The sequence below is a fragment of the Thalia democratica genome, chromosome 5 (assembly GCF_965202585.1).
Source record: "Thalia democratica chromosome 5, ktThaDemo2.hap1.1, whole genome shotgun sequence".
NCBI lineage: Eukaryota > Metazoa > Chordata > Thaliacea > Salpida > Salpidae > Thalia > Thalia democratica.
The window spans coordinates 44,168,455-44,191,193 of NC_139169.1; the positions used below are offsets into that span (position 1 = coordinate 44,168,455).

Below are 22,739 nucleotides of genomic sequence, written 5' to 3' on the forward strand. Positions count from 1 at the left end.
AAAATTATTATCATCTTTTTAAAATATAAGATTTTTAGTCACTTAAAACCAATTTTTAAAATAACTACATAGAAAATATTGTTTTTTTAATTAAGTTTGTTAAAAAACAAAATCAGCACTTAGAAGTTAGATCGTCTTGAGAAACCAAGTTTTTTTATGAAGAATAAAGTAAGATGCAAAACCTTAGTTCTTTTAACTCTGATTCAATTTTTATAATTTGTGAAAAGTGCTTTCGGTCAAAAATTAATTTTGTAAATATTAATAGGCTAATAAATAACAAGAAATTAGAAAAACGATATACATTTATATTAACAAAAATATGGTGATAAACGCAAATTTTTTGGCAGTTTGAAAAAAATTGCTTTTTTTGTTCATATAGTTAAAATAAAGAAAATAACAAACTAATTTTATACACATTAAGACCAATCAATCGGTAATAAACTTTGTTTTACTTTAGCAAATAAGTCAAAAATGTGAAGACAATTAGAAGCTTTTAGAAGAAACATGTTTAACCATAAAAGTTAAAAAACCAAAATTGAAAAATAATAGTAGATAGATACAAACACATTTGATAAAGAAAAAAGAAATACTTTTAAAAAATGTTAAGCAGCAGAGTAACAAAAAAAAAACTGTTTACAAAAAACACATAATTGAATTTTTTACTCTAGCTTAAAAAACTAAAAATGCTGCAAGTTAAGAATAGTTTTAACTTATGCACTTTTAGTTTAGAAAATTATTAAACTTAGTTTAGGATTTTATAACAATTTTATGTTTTAAAAGTTATTCAAAAAACTTTGAAATTAGTAAAAGTTTTTTAATTTTTACGTTTATCAAGCAAAAACAATCGATCTCTAACAATATAAAAGATAAAAAGTGTTACGTTATTAAAAGGCAAGTTTTTCTATAGAAAAGTTGTGGTAAAACAATATTTAAAAAAAATTGTTTAAAAGTCGTAGTGTTATACTTTAAGAAGTTTATAATCTTAAAAGTTTAAAACTATTGAATTTTATTTTTGTAACTATTGAGGCAAACTTTTTTTTTCTATTTTATACTATAAATGCTTGTTTAAACGGGTAGGTGTCACTTTTGCACGAGGGGACACTTTTGCTTGAGCGTCACTTTTGCATGAAGGATCACTTTTGCACGAGGGGACACTTTTCCACGGTGACTCTTTTGCACGAGCGTCACTTTAGCACGAGGGGACGCTTTTGCACGGCGTCAATTTTGCATGAGGGGACACTTTTGCACGGCGTCACTTTTGCACGCGACAATTTTTCACTATGACAATTTTTTACGGCAGCATTGTTGCACAACAATAATTTTGCACAACGTCATATTTTTACGATGAAATTTTTGCACAGCGACATTTTTGCACGATGACTTTTTTGCACGGAACATTAATTTTGCATGCCGATTAAAAGTTTTTTAGCTAGTACCAAATCTGTAACATAAAAAGACGCTGAAAACTAAAGTTTTATAACATAGTTGTATTAGAGGCAAAAAATAAAAGATTAAAAATCTTAAACAGTAAAAGTTAGAAACAAACGAACGAAAAGATAAAAAAAAGTTATTTATAAAAGACTCATACCAGGAACAAAAACTTAATCTATTTAGAAACTAAGATAAAGAAATACTTTAAGTGTAAGTACACTGTTCTGGTTTATTTCGAATTTTAATAAATTAATTAACAAGTATGCCTTTTTATATATTTTACTATACGATTACAAGTTTTTTGTCCATATGATGGACCTAGGCATCAACACCTAGACCACTTAAACTGAAAGACACATACAGACAAATTAAAATTAACAAAAAAAAATATTTATTAAAACAATGATAAAAACATAACTTTATACAAAATTTATAGACTAACATAAAAAGCAAAATTTTTATAACAAACTTATATTTATTTACGCTTTGATGTAGAACGATCAACATCAAATATTTAAATGCATTGACTAACAACAAAAATAAAAACATAATGCTCCAAGGACATTAACAATCGACTGGCCAGATGAATAATCATTAAGCACATTGAAAAAGGTCTCATCATTAATAGAGTAAAGGTGATGTTAATAAAATTGAACAATAAACTAAGCTAAATCTTAAAATCAAATCAACGGTTGAAAAAAATTACTAGTTAGTTTTACTAACAAAAATTTAATTCAAATAAAACTTTTTTAACTTTAATCAAAATTCTTAAATTTTTTCCAAGTTACTAATTCATTTTGAAGTTTGTTCCATATTTCAACTGACCGATAAGAAATGAATTTCATCAAGCCTCATTATTGAAATATTGCAGCGGTTGAAGACTAATATGGTATATTTTCTTTGAACAGATTCTATATGGTTAATACCTTTTTATAATATTGTAGGACAGATTGGTGTTTCATATTTTAACTTAGGACGAGTTAAAATGAGAATAAAAACTATTAAGGCTGTTTATATCCGGAGACTGAAAGCTTTTTAAATCTTGAAAAGGTTTACTTGATGCAATTCGGTAAACGTAACTAATATTGTGATCCATTTTATATTTTTAGCAATAAAAATTCAAAGATCATTAAACACTTCAGTTAAAGATAATTTGATATTATTTATATTAAAAACAAAAGTAGAGATAGTAGTTTTTATTTTTATATTTAGAACTTGACATTTACTAGGGTTTTAGTTTAGTTTGATTTACTTAAGCTAATCGTAAATTATATCTAAGGAACATTGTAAAGTTGTGTTCGATTGGTAAAACATTTTTTTTTTCATCTGCGAAAAAGCTAATTTTGCTGCTAACATCAACTTCTAAAGCTATATCATTTAGAAACTTTTTAACTAATTAACCAAAAAACTAAATTTTGTATTTCAATAATAATTTGTTTTTTTTTTTTCAAATTGAGAAACAGGCTTAAAGCTTTTACTCTGTATAGATAACTTAGTACACGTATTACTTAAAAAAGGTACCAACCAAGAGTATTAGGAATCTAGATCAAAACAGAACGTTCAGTTAGGGAGAAAACTAAATTGTTTGGGGAATATAAGGTTGTTAAAAAAAAAGATGATCAAATATTTTTATATAAATTATATGCTGAAAGATTCTGCAAAAGCTACTTGTCAAAGAAATTTTTATGTTATTTGAAGGGTTGTATTTGCTACCTTTTTTGTGTATTGGTATAACAAATTAAATTTTCCAATGTTTTTGCCAGAGAACAATTAAAGATTGGTGATATATTTGAAAAATTATAGAAAAAGTAGTACGTTTGATAAAATACGAAGAAATATTATCTGGTTTTCGTACTATTTTATCTTTCAATAAATTGATAAATTTATTTATTTCACCATTGCTTACAAAAAAATTTGCATTTCTAGACTGTAATCATAAATAAGTTTAAAAATTCTGTTTTTATTAACTTTTTAAATTCGTAAAGGCCTTATATAAAAATAAGGCTTTGTTATAATCAGATTTAATTGTAAAATTGTTTTCGTTATGCAATACTGAATAAGCAAGTGCTATCTTAAACTTAGATTTTTTTCTAAATTCTCACGCTAAATTGAAAATAAATAAATAAAATAAACAACAAGTAAAATCTCAAATACCTTTACACTTCATAAACTAACTGAATCTTCTTTTTTTGAATTTAACAATTGTTTAAAATTAAAATGAATTAAAAATATTTGTTTAACAACTATATAATGACAATTTTAACATCAAGAGAATATAAGTAAAAAATAATACTTAAGATTCGTGTTTTTAAAGCCTTAATAAATTAAGTTTATATTTCTGTTTAAAAATTAACAAAATTCAGATTATTTTTATATAAAGTATTTGAAATTGTTTTTGTTAAAAATTAGAGAATGTGTATTCATCTAGTTTATTTAAATTAAGGTTATATATATAAAATAATGTATTGTGGTACGTTATTATATTGTTCTACGTAAAACTTTAAATAAGAACTTTACATTAAAACTTCATTATGAAACTACCACATTTTATTCATTCGAAACAACTTGCGTTGTTTAATAAAAATTCGTCTAATTAAAAATTAGAAGCGTGCAAAAGTAAAGCTCCGTTCAAAATTGACTGATTGTTTAAAATTTTCGCAGTACATAAGTATATCCGTGAAAACACAACGCTGTGTAAAAACGACGCTTTGCAAAAATGTCGCCATGCAAATTTAACGTCTTGCAAAAGTTTTGACGTGTAAAAAAGTCGCCGTGAAAAAATGAGCCTGCGTGCAAAAGTGTCCCCTCGTGCAAAATAGACGCCGTGCAAAAGTGTCACCTCGTGCAAAAGTGACGCTCGTGCAAAAGTGACGATGTGCAAAAGTGTCCCCTCATGCAAAAGTGACGCCGTGCAAAAGTGTCCCCTCGTGCTAAAGTGACGCTCGTGCAAAAGAGTCGCCGTGCAAAAGTGTCCCCTCGTGCAAAAGTGACTCTTCGTGCAAAAGTGACGCTCAAGCAAAAGTGTCTCCTCGTGCAAAAATGACGCTCGTGCAAAAGTGACCCGTTCCCTGTTTAAATATAGATTTGTTAAATATAACAAACGGTAGTTTTCGATTATTTCAAACTTGATGCTTTGTGTATGAAATTCTCATCAGAGTAATAACTATACAAAAAAAAAACATTATTCAAAAGTAGATATTATTAAAACATACATGTTGTAAGCTATTTTTGTACATTGATCTTTACAGACGCATTAGGGAAGTTCATATTTTTAAACAGCGAGTCTAATTTTGTTTAAGTAAAATTTGTACGCATAATTACAGTAGCTAGTCTAAACATAATACCTTTGAAAAACATAATGAAATCAATTTTTAAACAAAAGACAAACAAATTACCTATAAATGTCTTAACTTCTATGTACTTTCGGTCCTATATTTTGAAAACGAAGTGAAAGTACAAAATACTTTTCTTTTAAGATATATACCCTAATCATTCCTATTTATAAAATTATTGTTATTATACTTATATTAAAGCTATTTGTGCTAAACTAACTATTTTTGTTTGTTTTACATTTAAACAACACAATTTTGCAAAATTTTATATAAACTTAATGACTTGTTGTATACATAAACTTGCTTTATTTTAACTGATATTCTTAACTAAAATTACAAGTACGTTAAGTTTCCTTTGAAATAACTACTTTATTGTGTTTCTAGTAACAAAAAGTTCTGAAATTTCAAACATTTAATAATTTAATAATAATAATAATAATAATAATAATAATAATAATAATAATAATAATAATAATAATAATAATAATAATAATAATAATAATAATAATAATAATAATAATAATAATAATAATAATAATAATAATAATAATAATAATAATAATAATAATAATAATAATAATAATAATAATAATAATAACAATAACAATAACAATAATAATAATAATAATAATAATAATAATAATAATAATAATAATAATAATAATAATAATAATAATAATAATAATAATAATAATAATAATAATAATAATAATAATAATAATAATAATAATAATAATAATAATAATAATAATAATAATAATAATAATAATAATAATAATAATAATAATAATAATAATAATAATAATAATAATAATAATAATAATAATAATAATAATAATAATAATAATAATAATAATAATAATAATAATAATAATAATAATAATAATAATAATAATAATAATAATAATAATAATAATGATAATGATAATAATAAACAATAAAATTTAAAAAATTTAAATCATTAATTAAAATTAATCCATCTCTACGTTATATTAATAAACTTACAATATTTATTTAAGGTATCAAAATAATTAATCAGTTTATATTACTTTCAACCTTACTCAACTTAAAGTTTCGTATTGACTATTAACTTTTGTAAGTTTTGCCTGTTTATTTCATTTTTCTCGTCTAGTCTTAAAACGGTAAATAAAATTTTTCTTTACTTTTCTTTTTATTTTCTATGCACTCAAACAAACCTTTTTTGTATTTATTAGATGTTAAACACTGTTTAATAGTGATTAAAGTTTAGTTATTTGATATGAATGTTCAAAATATAATAACACAGAAACATATGTTGGTACAATAAAGGAAGATTACTGTACAACTTGTTTTTATTTTTATTTTTAGTTATTTAATATGTTTATTTTTATTTTAAAAGTGCAAACCTGTTATCAAAGATGTTGTTATTAATTTACTGATAAGCTGTTCTTTAAAATGTTTAAAAATGCTTACATTAATTTAAAATATAAACTTATAAATTTTAATGTAAAATATGGTAAAAAGTTCTAGTACAAATTATTAATACAAACTTATTACTTTCTATCATAAAGCTCTAAAAGTTGATTAAAATGTTCCATTTAGCTTTTTACCAATGAAAAAATTCGAAGCTATAAGATATACTGTAAACAAACTTTTAGAATTGGTACAAGTCTATTGACAATCATGTTTATATAGTTGAAAAGAGGTTCGCATAAGTCGTTAGGAGATAAGTAATGACCATTTTCGGAAACATATACCATAATAGTTTTTTTGTTTTTTAATCTGATCGACAACTTTTACTTACGGCATAATGAAGAACAAAGTTTTTAAATATTTCTTTTAAAATCTGAGCTCAGCTGTTTACTATAACGAAGCATCTTCACAATTCAACATCAAATATCTAGTTTTTACTTCACAGTGCAATATTTTACTTTGTTAGTCTTCTTTAATGTGCATTACACTAACTTTATTTGTATAATTTATTGAAAACTATTAGTATTTAACTAGTAAAAGTATGTATTAAGACTAATAAACTACATACAATAGTTATCTACCTCAACTTTTTTCTTACTCATAGAGATAGTAAATCAAGGTAAAAACTACTTAAAATGAGTTACTTTGTAAGTTTGATAAAAATATTACAAACTAATTGGTTTTCATCAAATCATACTACTTAGTCTGAATTGCTTATTAGGTTTAATACTTAGGTAGGCAAAAGTTTTAGTTTTCTTATAACATTCGGTTTCGTTTTTTTCACATTGTTGTATATTTTATAGTAAAAGTGTTTCTTTATTCTACAGGTTTAAAAATAAATCTTATTAAAAGAACTAAACAAACTTAGGCTTTTAAGTTTACTACTTATATCTTACTGTTTAAAAAAAAAAAGAAATAAAACAAGTATTCTGTAATAAAAAACAACGACAACATTTTTAAGTTCTCGATTCGTTAATTTTACAACGTTTCCCTAGGCTTATTTAATAATACAGCTTTAATCCTTAAAAATGTTTCAAAGAACTAAGTTATATAACTTTTGGAAAAAAATTAAGCCTAGACGAATTTTTCGTAAATTGTTGAAATCTTCCGGAAAAAAATGTAAAATTATTATAGAACGAGTCATTTTCATAAATCTTTATGACGTAAATCTTAATATTTTTCAGTCCGAAACGTGGCGTTTTAAAGTGCAGTTTTTATTTTTTTAACAAACTTGTTTACAGCAGTTGATGAGTAAACAAAACGAAAAACGAAAATCGAGATGGCAACGTTTAAAACTTCTTCTATTGACAAATGATGAGATCTATGATTAGCAAATGTAAGTTTCCGAAAAAGAAACAACGGGAGAATTGAATGTAGTTATAGGGATGTACTGAAATTAAAGAAAATAAAAAGTTAGTTTTTGAAGAGTTATAACAAAAAACTTCTCAGCTTTGTTTCAATTAAATTTAAAGTTAATAGATTTCACTAACTTTCATAACTTAATTCAGTTTCATTTTTATCTATCTGAAAATGAGAAAAATGTACAAAAAAATCTACAAACATATTCAACTGATATTTTTAATTGTACTTATAATTTTGAACGTTTGTTTTAATCGTATTTACCGTTCCTCAAACATAAACAACATTTTAGAATAAATTAACGAGATTAAGAAATTATTAAAAATTTATAAGTCTATTTAATTGTTATATATTTTACTTTATAGTTCGTGAAGTTTATGTTTTTGTCATAAGTTTGTAATGAATTAATAGTCATTGTAATGGTTATAAATGTTAAGATAACTGAATCTCGGGTGTTGAGGTACCATAGTTTCTCTACTAAATCGGTCTTAAGTCGTTGTATACACTTAAGTGACCGCTCTTCTAATCTGAACAAGTATTTTAGAAGTCGTCAACAAAATTAAATAATTAACAAAAAAAAATCCATTTCCTTAGTTATATGTTGTATGTATATTTCGTAAAGTTTATGTTTATCTTATAATGACCGCTCTTCGAATCTGAACAGTGATATGAGAAGGGAAACGATATTACAATATCATTAAAAAATAATAAGTTAGTAGTTACAGCTTTATGTGATTTTGTTTGTAGTTTGTAAAAAAGATATTTTGTTATAAGTTTGGTTTTGCATCAATACTTATTGAAGTTGGTTATAAATGTTAAAATAATTGAGTCTCTGATGTTGAGAAACCATAGTTTCTCCAAAATCGGAAATAGCCGTTTTATACGCTTAAGTGTCCGCTTCTTTAATCTGAATAAAGATTTTAGAAGAAGATAACAAAATTTAGAAATTATTAAAAAAAAATTAATTTACTTTTTTATATGTTTTTTGTTTATAGTACTAAAGTTTTTGCGTTTATGGTTATTGTAAATGGTTACAAATATTAACATAACTGAATCTCGGGTGTGGAGAAACTTTAGTAGCCTAAATAAATCGGTTTTAAGTCGTTTAACACACTTAAATGACTACTCCTCAAATTTGAACAGTGATTTCAGAAGTAATTTAACAAGATTAAGAAATTATCAAAAACTAATTATTTATTACTTTTTCGTTATATGTTTTTTTTTATAGTTTGTTAAGTTAATTTTTCTCTTATAAGTTTGTTTTTTGTGTTAATAGTTGTTTTAATTGGTTATAAATATTAACATTACTGAATCCGTTTGTTGAGTAACCAAAGTTGCTCTAATAAATCGGAGTTATGTCGTTTATATATTTAAGTGACCGCTCCTCGAATCTGAACAAAGATTTTAGAAGGAGTTAACGAGATTATGAAGTAATCAAAAAAAAAAGCATTTATTTCGTTATATATTTGTTGTTTATAGTTCGTGAAGTTTATGTTTTTGTTATAAATTTTACTTTTGCGTTTATGGTTGTTGTAATTGGTTATAAATGTTAAGATACCTGAATCTCATCTTTGAAGAAACATAGTTGCACCACTAAATCGGACTTAAGTTTTATACGCTTAAGTGATCGCTCATTTAATCTGAACAAAGATTTGAGTTAGATTTAACAAAATTTGAAAACTATCAAAGAAAAGTCCATTTACTTTATTATATGTTTAATGTTTATAGTTCGTAAAGTTAATTTTTTTGTTATAAGTTTTTTGTTTTTTGAGTTTATAAATATTGTAATTGGGAAAAAGTTAAGATAACTGAATCTCGGGTGTTGAGTAACCATAAATTAAATTCTGATAAATTTACCTTAAGTCGTTTATCACCCTCAAATGAACACTCCTCAAATATAAACAGTGATTTTAGAAGAAGTTTTCATAATTAAGAAATTATCAAAAACTAATTATTTAATTTGTTATATGTTTTATATTTATAATTCATAAGGTTTATGTTTTTGTTATAAGTTTTTTTTTTAGTTTATAGTTATTTATGGTTTATGAAATACTTTTTTGTTAATAAGTTTGTTTTGGCGTTAATAGTTATGGAAATTTGTTATAAAAATTAAAATAACTAAAACTCGTGCATTTAGTAATTAAAGTTTCTCCAATAAACCGGTCGTAGGTCGTTTTATATACTAAAGTGACCCCTTCTTTAATCTTAATAAAGGTTTTACAAGGAATTAACAAAATTAAGAAATTATAAAAAAAAATCATTTACTTTCTTATATGTTTTTTGTTATAGTTCGTAAAGTTTTTGTTTTTGTTATAAGTTTTTTTTTTTTGCTTTTATGGTTATTGTAATTGGTTATAATGTTTAACATAACTGAATCTCGGGTGTTGAGGAACCATAGTTACTACAATAAATCGGTGATAAGTCGTTTTATACACTTAAGTGACCGCTTCTTTAATCTGAACAGTGATTTTAAAAGAAGATAACGGGATTATGAAATAAATAAAAAATAAGTACTTATTTTGTTTTTTTTTTGTTTATAGTTTGTGAAATATATTTTTTGTTATAAGTTTTTTTTGCGTTAATAGTTTTGCAATTGTTTTAAATACTAAGATAACTAAACCTTGTGTATTGAGTAGCTAAAGTTTCTCTTATGAACCAATCGTAAGTAGTTTTATACACTTAAGTAACCGCTCGTTTAATCTGAACAAAGATTTCAGTAGGGTTGAACAAGATTGGAAAGAAATCAAAAGAGAAATTTCTTTTGTTATATGTTTTATTTTTATAATTCGCAAAGTTTATAGTTTGTGAAATAAAAACAAATTGTACAGTAATCTTCCTTTATTGTACCAACATATTTTTCTGTGTGTTAACGTATCAATACACTTCAACTGGGTTCTGTAAAAAAAGAATTACTTTAATAAAAGAATAGAAGCATAGAATAAAGTGGGTGTATACATGTTTTTCATTAAAATAAAATAATTTCTACAGATAATAGTTAATAATAGGTAAAATACTTAATATTCAATTTGACTCTTATAAAACTATATAATATTTGTAATTATTAAGTCTAAAACAAGTAAAGTAAACTAAAATACACAACAAAACAACAAATCATAATATAAACAAAGCTTTCACATTAATGGGAAAGATAACTAATTCAAATTTACTGTTGTTAATGAATGAACGAAAGACATTCATTACATCTAATAATTACGTCACGATATAAATGAGGTTATTTCAACTGTTTAATTTGTACATATTGCAAAGTTTATTAATTTAGTTTTTATGTTTGTAATCTAGAGAGCTAGTAGGTTTTTTTACTGCAGGTTTATACTTAGCATATGACCACCTTGTTATTTTACATTTTAACTTTCATATATAACACAGTTTACTTATTAAATATGTAAAATATCTGTATGGGATATTTAATTTAAACACCCGACTACTACTTTATCGATCAACTATTTTTATATTTTTTATAATTATTAAACACAATATATATGTAATTTAATTTTATGTATGTCGCTGCAACTTAATTATCTGTCAGTACTTTGTAAGCTCAATAACAAGTTTGGTTTTTTTTTGTGTTTTGATCTCTTAAATTTTATTTTTTTTCATTTTTGATTTTTACATTTGAACTAAATCTGCTTCCTAATAGTATATAATTTTTATTTAATCTTTACAAGCATTTAATATATAATATACATGTTACATCGAGTTTCTGTGACTTATATTGTCTTCGCCGTTATTAAGTTTTATTAAATTTTATTGATTCACTAACTAATGGTTGATGTTTTATTTAGTTCAAAATAGATTACAAACATAAAAACTAAATTAATAAACTTTGCAATATGTACAAATTAAACAGTTGAAATAACCTCATTTGTATTGTGACGTAATTATTAGATGTAATGAATGTATTTCGTTCATTCATTAACAACAGTAAATTTGAATCAGTTATTCTTTCCATTTAACGTGAGTGCTTTGATTATATTATGATTTGTTGTTTTGTTGTGTATTTTAGTTTACTTTACTAGTTTTAGACTTATAATTACAAATATTATAAAGTTTTATAAGAGTCAAATTTAATATTAGGTATTTTACCTATTATTAACTATTATCTGTAGAAATTATTTTATTTTAATAAAAACATGTATACACCCACTTTATTCTATGCTTCTATTCTTTTATTACAGTAATTATTTTTTTACAGAACCCAGTTGAAGTGTGTTGATTCGTTAACACACAGAAACATATGTTGGTACAATAAAGGAAGATTACTGTACAATTTGTTTTTATTTATATTCCAGTGAAGTTATTTCACTAGCATCTTTTGTTAGCAAACGATTAAACCTATATTTTGACAGTTAGTTTGTGAAATATATTTTTTGTTATAAGTTTTTTTTTACGTTAACAGTTATTGTAATTGGTTATAAATGTTAAGATAACTGAATCTCGGGTGTTGAGTAACTAAAGTTGCTCCACTAAATCGGACTTAAGTCGTTTTATACACTTAAATGACCGCTCCTGGAATCTGAATAGTGATTTTAGAAGGAGTTAACGAGATTATGAAGTAATTAAACGAGTCTCAACTCTTTTATTTTGTTATTAATATTTTTTTTTTGTTTAAATTAGGATATTTGATTTTATGTTATAAGTTTCTAATTGTTCTATAGTTAATTCATACGCTTGAGTGACCGCTCCTCGAGTCTAAAGAGTGATTTCAGAAGAATTTATCAAAAAAGAATAAGTACAATTATTTTGTAAATATTTGTTTTCATTGTTGTGATAAAACTGATTTTTTTAAAGTTTTTTTTACTCTAATATCTAGTGTATTTTGTTTTAAGTATTAATATAAATAAATCTCTGTTGTTGGTAACCATATTTGCTCCTATAAATCAGTCTTAAGTCGTTATAAACGCTTAATTGACCGTTCCTCGAATCTAATCAATGTTTAAGTTGACAAGATTGTGAAGTTGTTATATACAAGTTGTTGCTCACACTCGACTGTTGTCCTATTCTCTCCCTGACACCTTGACGAGGGTGAACAAGTTTTTTCAGTAACTTTGATCGAAAGGAAGCGTATTACAGCTTGCCTATTTGTATAAGTTAACAAACAGAAATTCTTTTGACAACTGATAGAGAATATGTAAAGCACGAGTTTTTTTTTATGAAGAAAGATCAACGGAATATGTTGATAAAAACAGTTTAAGAAAAAACGAAAGAAATCGTTAGTTTAAAGAAAACTCTCGGACGTAGTAATAACTATAGTATAAAACTATATCTTTTAACCCTATAAGGTTTACAAGCATAACATTTTACAGTATTAAACAAGCTTAATCACTAATTTTTATAAAAAATTGTATATATAGAAGGCAAAAGAAGACTTACGATTCTACTTGCTATATGTAAAATTAAATCTGTTTGCCACTTTTATATTCAAGACATTTTTTTACCTCGTTTTGTTTACTTATTCTTAATAAAATATTTTAAACTTATCACCAAAGCCTAACAAAATATTTTTTTTTTTTTATCAAAATAATATATATTTACTAGCATACTTTTAATCGCATTAGTAAAAGAACAGTACTAGGCTATCAGATTTGCTAGGCAGTATTTTAACAGGTAAAGTGCTAAACCAGAAATAAAATGAAGTACTCTTCATTATGCCAAAAGTAACATCCGTTGCGCGAAGAAGATCTACCAAATATGCAACCTCAAGCGCATAGCAGTTAAATAAAAAACACCTGTTAAACGAAAGGCAATATATTTCGAGCAGCTGTGTACACAACTTATGGTTTTTCTTTAAATAGTATTTTTTTTTTAATTTTTACACAAAACTATCTATTTTAATTAATTTGATGTCATTATTTTTTTTAATACAATTTATTTTAAAGACATAATAATCTGATCTAAGTAAAAACCCTCCAAAGTGCTTCACGCCAACTAGTCAATTTTTTTTGTTTTGTTTGAAACTTTAAATGCGCAACAATCTTGGTTTTCTGAAGTTTTTTAAGAAAATTTCAAAAAACAATATTTTTCCTAGTTCCAGTTTCGGGCCTACTGTAAAACTATCATGCAATCTTTTGTTGTGGTACAGTTGAATCTTATAAATTAATAATGTAAACTATATTTATTAAAATATTACTATTAATTCTTAACTTGTTTACTCATATATTTAAACAAACACCTACATTTATTTTTACGCATTATCTTTTTTAGAGTCCTTTTTTTCAGAACTCTGTTGAATAGTGTTATTAGGTTAGTACAGAAAAAGATGTCAATTAAAAAAAAAACAAGTACTTTGCAAGGTGACATTGTTATTTAAAAATTATTATTGTACCTACAAAAACAATTTAAAATAAAGTTCTCATATGAACTTACAATCATGCTTAATCAGTACTAAAAACTTAAGATTACCTTGGCAAAACTGAAAAGTGCAACCAACTGTTTTATTAGGAAAACTTACGTTTTAAGTAACAAACATAACTACAAGCTCAACATACTTCACGATAAAATTTTAATACGGTATCATGATATAAATAAAAAGCAAAAAGCACACTAAATACCTCTTTACAAAAAATATTCATAAACCTTATACATTAATCATATTGAAATATTGTTGATCTATTGGTTTTAAATAAAAAGTATTTAAGCTGAGCGTCAATGACAACAAAGAAGTTTTTTCGAAATCGTGAAATATTTCTTAAAATACAAAAAAAATTTTAGCTTTAAAGTATATGAAAACATGACTGAATAGCATTTAAATAAAAAGAAACTTAAATTCATATTAATTCTTAAAAACCGTATGCTTACAGTTTGGCCAAAAAACCAATAGTTTAGCACGAAATAAGTAAGCTTAATTTGATTAGAAACTTAAGGCATATGAAATAACTTTTTGAAACTTAATTTAAAAACCTTGATAATAACCTTAGTTGGTACGAAATGGCTTTTAAGTTTGGTCTGATTTCAATGGAAGTATCTGAAGTACGTTTGAATGATTTCAAAATAAAAAAAAGTATTATTTACACATAAGATGAACAATGCAAAGTGTAAGGCATGAAGAAATTTAAATAAACAACAACAAAATACGTGACAAACTAACAACTTCACAGATAGAATTAGATTTATAAAAAAAAAAAATAATTTTAGTTCCAATTAAAATTTAAGAAAACAGTTTAAAATCTAATGAATGAGTCAGCTTGCTTAAGCTAAAAAAATAGTTTTTAAGATAAAAACACAAACAAAAGTATTACTGAGCATAACATATAAAAACATTTATCGACTTTTAGAAGTTTGTAATATTACAAAGCACAATATAAAACTATACGTAAACCTTGACAGCTAAGAAAAAAAAATCTACTTAATCTACACATTTAAAACTTTACGGTTGTTTCTTAAGCTCAAAAATAAATAGATAAAGTTTAAACAAAAAATTTAATACTTCAAAAATATTTCATTAATACTTGAAATAATATTTCATACAGAAAAAATTTGTTGTTATATTTACTTTTGTATTCTAAAAATTATACCACTAAAACCATTTAAATATGCAATAAATGTATAAAATCAAGTAAAACAACTTAAAATGAATTATCGTAGCTCATAACTAAATTAAAAAAATTTAGAAAATATTTCGAAACAAAGTTTTATGAATGTAGGTTTGAATTTTTCTAAAACTAAAATCAATCAAACATAATTGGCTGTCAATAAAAATTCCCATTGTTCAAAATTGAAATAATCATTTACATCTGAAGCCACCACAAGCAACTAGAACGTTTAGAGTTAATACATTAAAATCTAAAATATTAAATTAACAGTTCCAATTACTTTGTATGTAATCTGAAAAACATTACAAAATTCCAAAAACTATTTTGGGCAATAAGTATTAGTCTTTAAAGTAAAAAAGTAATTTTCTTATTTAATTAAGACAAACTGCTTAAACTGTAACTTTTGCTTGTTTTAAAGATAAATTTCAAAACTAAAAAGAGTTAGTTTGATAACAAAAACAATCTTTCAAAACAGGCGATCCATTCTTCACAGCATATCGTGGTACTTGTACGAAGAAATGGGATTGCGCAGATAAGTGAAAGTTTCATCAGATATTTTCAGCTGGTGGTTCTTGTAATGGTCCACCATGTGCCCCACCGACTGAAACGGGGCGCTGAACTCACCCAACACCCACGAACTCTGCCCCCTCTGCTGTATCACCATGTGGATGACCCCCGTGCTCACCCTACACAACAATTGTTTAATAAAGCTAACAATGAAAATTTATTAGAAAAATAATAATATGTATAATAAAACAATTTTTCTAAAGCGACATTTTATAGTTTTATTTAAGTGTAAACGTGAATTTTTTTTAGAGATTCAACAAAAAGTTTTAAGCGTTTATTTATAAGTACTGACTGATTTTGTCTTTAATAACTAAATCATTATTTAGAAATAAGTTCACATCTCAATTTGATTTTAAAAAGATTTCTAAATTGTTTTTAATCAAAAGTTTTGAAGCATTTGAACTGAGGAAAACTGAGATTCTCAAACTTTAAAAAAAAAAACTGATTTAGCCTGACGTTTTTCAATTTTTTTCAAAAAAACTGATTTAGCCTGACGCGCACCAACCCTGTATAATAGAAAAACTTGACTACTTAATTAAGTTTACTTTCTAAAAAATAACAGTTTTCCTTATGTTCGTTTTTTTTTTAATTTTATGATTTAACACAATTTTATGAAAAATAAAACACTTATAAAAATCTTTAACAAAACTGTATATCAATTTTTTTTTAAATAAAATCAAATATTTTGTTGTTTAAGCAAAACAAATTTATAACAACATTTTAATAATTATTACAAAGATATATTAAATATATACTACAAATTAACTATACTAAAAATTAAAGTTTAGAAAACTATCAAACAGTTTGTAGCCTTACAGATGGTACACTTAAAATCGAAATTATATTGTTTATAATTTATCACTATTCTAAAGATATAAATTATTTATATTTGAGTCACAGCTTGTCACTTAAAGCTGAATTTAATCTTGCTTGCCTCTTATTAGCTTATAAAGTTCGCATTATTGATAAACTAATTTTTATTGATTTAGGTTATTTGCGATTCAAAAATTCTATATATTAATCAATTTAAATTTATCTTTATATAATATTTAATTATTAATAAAAACTAATTAACTCAATAATAAATTCAAAGATATCTCAATTTCTAGGTCAGCAAAATCGTTAACTTTATAACATAAATACATTTTTGAAAATCTTTTATATTTAAAAAACATAACGTTCAATAACTTAAAATGTAATAGGAAATAATTTTAATGCAAAACCAAGAAGATTTTATTATCTACAAGTTATTGAGTTTTAAAAAGCAGAGAAAGTAATTCTTTTAAAGTCATTAAATAGTCTTTAAATATACTTTATTGTTAAGGTTGTAAATATAACTTTTATTAAATGTTTGTTTAAATAACTTTACCATTCTCAATACAAATAGCAGAATTTTTTATTTACTATTCACGTGAATTTAAAACGTTTTTACATATCTAATTAAAACAAAAGTTCAATTTTTATAGACTTTGTTTTAAAGCAAAAATTATTTTGCTTTTAAAAGTAGTAAGTTTAAAAGTAGTTTTATTTATGAAACTAACTCAACTTATCAAAACATTTAGAACTTTATTGTATTATAATCCTGCTACTCCTTTTGATGTCTAGTGCCCTCAACAAGTTTACTAATTAGAAAAAATCGATAAATTTTATAAACTTGTCGAAAGTGTTGTTTACCAATTATGAAAAATTATTTTATAAGGGAAAACTACACATATTTCTTTAATATAAATTCAACTTATTTACTTACATATTTACAACGTAAACTTTCTAAAAAGTTAAAATTTACGTTTTATAAAATTATCGAAAATTTATTTCATGTCTACTTTGTTATTATCTCTCACCTGACAGATAAGCTGTAACTGTTCAACTTGCTTTCACTCTTTCTCACAAGAAAACTGCCATCAGTTTTGTTATCCAGTTTGTATTCGGCCTCGTCACGTGTTATGCTGGCGTGAAACCAACTGTTGTGTTTTAAAATTTGTAGCATTTAGTAAAAGTATAGTAGTAAGTGTTAAAGCAATGTGTAAAAAGTATTATTTGAGATCTCCTTATCAATCAGTATTTTTAACTTTATACATATTACTTACGCACACTTTAGTAATTTTATATATATTATTCAAGTTATTTTCATTAAACTGAGTTTAATTATCTTATCATAGATAATCAATATAAAACCTCTTGCAGAAAGTAAATTCAAATCGATTTCAAACAATATTCAATGATGATAAATTGCTAGGCAATGAATATTAAATTAAAAGGTAGCATCATATTTAGTTTTGTTGGTCACCTGCTTACATAAATCAATAATGTTTTAAGTTTTTAAACAGCACAGTAAACATATAAAATCAACTTAATCATCACAATATGCTCATTTATACCGGATTAAACTGCAAAATTTTTACATCTACTTATATTGACAAATAGCTTAATAAATTGCCTGGTGGTTTGTGTACAAGCCAATTATTATGTTACACAACATCTGTTATGATGTCATAAACCAGCATGCATGGAAAGTAATTATACATCGTTTAATTTTAGAAAAAAAATACCATTGGTTTGTACAGGATTTTTAAGCTAGGAACAAAATAAATTGGTTTATTATACTGACTTTTTATTATACATAATTTGTAATTAAAAAATTATTTTAATGCTAAAAATAAGTTTTAAATAGATTTATTGAAGAAAATTTTTGGTAACTTGAAAACTTCTTTCAAAGCTTGATTCATAGAACTCGGCTATTCATAGAATTTAGCAGAATTTTTTTTAACAGCTTGTGAGAAATTCTAATAAATAATATTTTTATAAACTGATTAACTTGAGTAATCTTTTGGAAATGACATTGATTATAATTATGATGTTTACTTAGTATTTCAAATATATTTAAATTAAATATTTAAAAAAAAATACAGAAATAACTTTCTTTTTTAGTTTCAAAAATTTTTATTGATATTTTAGTTTAGCTTCACACCAAATAAGTATTGCTTAACACTAACCATAACACAGTAAATAAATTTTAACTTTTTCTAAATATTTAAGCCATAAAAAAAGCAAAACAAGTCTGTGTTTAAGTAAATGTACAATGTATATTTAATTCTAGTTGTTTTAAAAAAATTAAAAATTGTTTTGATCACATACAACTGACAAATAAGTTTTTAAAATTATGATACTTAATTGTTACAAACTCTTTCATAAGTTTTAGTAACATACATAACTTTTACTAAAAATATGTTTAAAAAGTTCTTCATGCAATTTGCATACTTAGGTTTACGGAACCTTTTAAATTGCAGATTGAGAAATTAAAATGGTAAATAGATAAACTTTTTATTTTTATTTTACTAGTTTGTTATTGTTTTTATACTTAAAATTAGTTTGATAAGTATTTTCACATTAAATTTTTGCACCAAAAAAAAACATTTAGCCAATCTATAACATTACAAACATACTATGTATAACTGATGTTCATTTATATTGAAAAAGTTTGATATATCCCATTTAGAGATTTTTTGTAGAAACAATTAAATTTTGTTGAAGCATAAAATAACTTAAGCAAAGTACAAGCAAAAAACTCTTAAACAAGTATCAACTTTAACTAAGCATAACAATATTTTTACATATAAAAAATAGATACTAAACTTACATATAGTTGTTAATGTTGTAGTTGTTAATTGCTTCTGATGGGTGAAGTTCTAACTGACGGTGTTGGAATCTTCGCATTGATTTCACTATAAAATTATTTTATATTTAAGATTTTTTAAATCACTTATATACTCTATCTGATATTTTTAATATAAAAACAAATTACGCTTGTTTAAATAAATCCGTATAATTATTCATTAAAATTTTTCATTAAATAACTTAAAACATTTTTTAAATTTAGTAAATATAAAACAAGTCGAAATTATATTCCATTACAAAATATATATTTAATATTAAATCTACTGAGAAAAATAACAACTTAACAATATATCATTATTTATGATAAAACTTAGTTTTACATCAAATTTATATATAAATTATAAAACTTTTTATATATAACATCTAAAATATAAATATACCTATTATGTACATATAGAAATATCTTATTCAATAAATAAAATACACTATAAAAAATTAATAAACTAAGAACTTTTTTTTATAAAGTCAATGCTTACGATATTTGAAAAAGTAACTGGCAGTGTAAACTGATAGTACTTTCATAATTCATTTAAGACTCCTTTCAATAATTATTAACTTTTTAAAACTATTTAGTATACTTCTTAACAAAACTAGCAAAACATAGTTACAAACTTAACAAAGAATCATTATAAGCATTAGACAAAAAACATATTATCAAACATTACATAAACAAAAAAAAACTCACGATGGTCTTCTGGTATAACTTCAGAAAGTCTCAACTGCTGAAAATTATTTTTGTCCCATGGCTGTTCATAACAAGTTTTCTGCTCTGCATCAAAGCTAGAAGACTTTTCATGGATTACTTGCTGGGCAGGAAAAGGTCTCAAGTCATAAGACCTAGATCTCAAATGAAGATGATTTTGTTCTTGGTTTTTGTCCCAAGGGTCCTCATAGTTTATTTGCTCTGAAGAAGCCTGGATGTGACTGTGGACTAAGTGATTATCAGAGGCGCTTTTTCCAGTTTTAGGAAAATTCACTGCTTCATTGTGGACTGAAGCAAAGTTGAGGGAATGACTTTTTGTCATACTGAAACGATGAACATTTTGCGGACCCAATGTGCTAGCCATTTGGTGGTTTTGGTTGGCTTCATTTGGATGCTGGAAGTTTTCTCTATTTGATTGGTACCTAAGCTGTTGAAGAGAAGGTTCAGCCTTGATTAGTCTGTCGTCAAACTGCTTACTAGTTGCTGGAACTTTAAACTCTTGATTTGATGGTTTAATCAAACGCCTGTCTAGTCTAGGAGATCTGTTAGGTGATACTTTTGAGCTGTTACTGCCATTATTTGCATTTAACTTGACCATTCGGTTTTTATTAAGACTAGATCTGGAAGAAGACGGGGATTCAAGAGAGTCCTTATTATACTGAACTATCTGGTTATCCCAAGGATTGTCATAGTTTGGTTGAACCATTTTTTTCTTATGATCCCAAGGGTCTTCATAATTAGGACGCTGAATTTGGCGCTTAGGTAAAAAGTTAAGACCTTGTTGCTTGTATGGTTCCATATACCCAGGTTCTGAGTTGTCAATTATTGCTAGCTTGTCAAACGGATCAGTGTATTCGTCAGACATGTTGACTTTTTTAAGATCACCACAAACTTGGTTGAGCAAATGTTTGCTGTTTCTTTGCTTCATTTGAGGGGAGTTTTTTGAATAATCTTGGGGGTTAATTACAGTAGTTTTTTCATTATAAACATTATTGTGATTCTGATTAGCTTCAAGTTTTATCAAATCATCATTGGAAACAAATGAAGTGTTAGGAAATGAATTTTTTATCAAATGTGAATTATGGGGAGTGTAGTAAATATCTGAAGCTTCAACAGTTCCGTCACTATTAGGAGCTTTCCTACTGTTGCTCTTGAACAATTTCCTCAGATTCATGACAGTTTCATTATTTTAATATCACTTCAGTATAGTTTGAATTTGTTGCCTTGCAAAAAAAAATAATGAAACCAATTGTTTTATTTGATTAGAATTTGTATAAATTTTTGTTCTATAAGTATATAATCTAAAAAAGTATTACAGTAAAATATTTAGATACATTTTCTTCTAAATATAAAATATTGGAAATAAGAAAAAATAATCAATTATTTAAGCAACAAAGTGGCAAAAATTATAACCTCTAGTGTTTTGACTTTTGTGTTCTCTTTAATTTGGGATTGGCGGGCTTATATAAGTAATAAATAAGCCAGTTTTTCTAGAAAATTAGCAACTTGACCATTGCATACACAATTTTCCGCAGGATAAATTTTATAATAACAATTGTATTAGTCATTAGACAAATATTATTTTAAACCAAAAATGTAATAAAGTTTGCAACAATAAAATATTAATTATTACCTTATAAAAAACTCAAACGTATATTTTCAACAAAAATAACTAGTTTAATTATTAAAAAAAAATTTTTTTTAGCTAAATTACAGCTCCAGATTTTTGCTTGTTGGCTAGGTTTCAAAATTATTTAAAAACATATAAGAGAACCTGTCTGAAAGCTTTAAATCAAAAAAGAAATATATTTCAAATTTTTTATATCTATAAAAACTGTAAACTATATTTTTTTATTTAAATATTAGCTAAAATCAAATTGACAAAAAATTATAAATTGGTAGAAAAATTGAAGATAATAATTTTCTTTAAAAAGGATAGAAAAAAAGCACTTATAATAGTTTGTCCTGGGATCTGGTGTAAACAAACGCTTTTGGTTATTGAGTAGTACACCATTTGGATACAGTTTAATGCCTTGTCAATGACAAGACTTAATTAGAAGATAATGTTTTATTTTTTTTAAATGAATTTTGATAACATCATTTGAAGTTCAGAAACTGTTGTTAATCTATTTAAAAACAAAATTATTTTAAATACGATAATTTTTCAATAGCACTTTCAACAGATAACTTATTGTTTAAACTTAGCATTTAAAATAAGTTTTAAAAAATTCTTATTTATTTTTTCAACTTAGATTTAAGTGTTTCATTTTTAATAAATAATTTAATGTTGAAATTTTATTTAAGCTCTATTTAGAGTTTGTCTACCTATTATAACAGTACAAAATAAAAACAATAAAATAAATTCAGACACATTTATGGTGCCACTTGTTTTTTAGTCATTTTTTTCTGGTTTTTGAAGGTACAAGTTTTTTGTCCCTTTTTAATGGAACATTAATACAAAATTTTACAATTCCACAGATTAAAAACTCATTTATTGATCAAATTAAAATTAAAAAGTGAACTAATTAAGGTCATAAATAGTACAAATAAATGGTAAAAAAAACATCAGTTTCAAAGTCTACCCCTTGCAAGGTAAACATATTCTGGGTTAAATATTCAAAATTATCAGCTAATAGTGTGATACAGATTCTAACAAAAAAAGATGGTTGG

The 22,739-nt window shown here is 24.6% G+C and overlaps 1 protein-coding gene across 2 annotated transcripts; it reads right to left on the bottom strand.

Annotated features, from left to right (window-relative positions):
- Positions 1-14,201: 14,201 nt before the first annotated feature.
- Positions 14,202-21,586, bottom strand: LOC145835566 (uncharacterized). Of its 2 annotated transcripts, XM_082943222.1 has the most exons (5): positions 21,483-21,586; positions 20,052-21,292; positions 19,329-19,413; positions 17,533-17,652; positions 14,202-15,810 (listed from the first exon to the last, which is right to left on the bottom strand). In XM_082943222.1, the coding sequence occupies exons 2-5, from the start codon at positions 21,241-21,243 to the stop codon at positions 15,612-15,614; spliced, it is 1,596 nt and encodes a 531-aa protein (XP_082799348.1). In that variant the 5' UTR covers positions 21,244-21,292; positions 21,483-21,586; the 3' UTR covers positions 14,202-15,611. The 2 variants fall into 2 exon arrangements, with proteins under 2 accessions (XP_082799348.1, XP_082799347.1); XM_082943221.1 differs by lacking the exon at positions 21,483-21,586 and having other exon boundaries at positions 20,052-21,362.
- Positions 21,587-22,739: the final 1,153 nt, after the last annotated feature.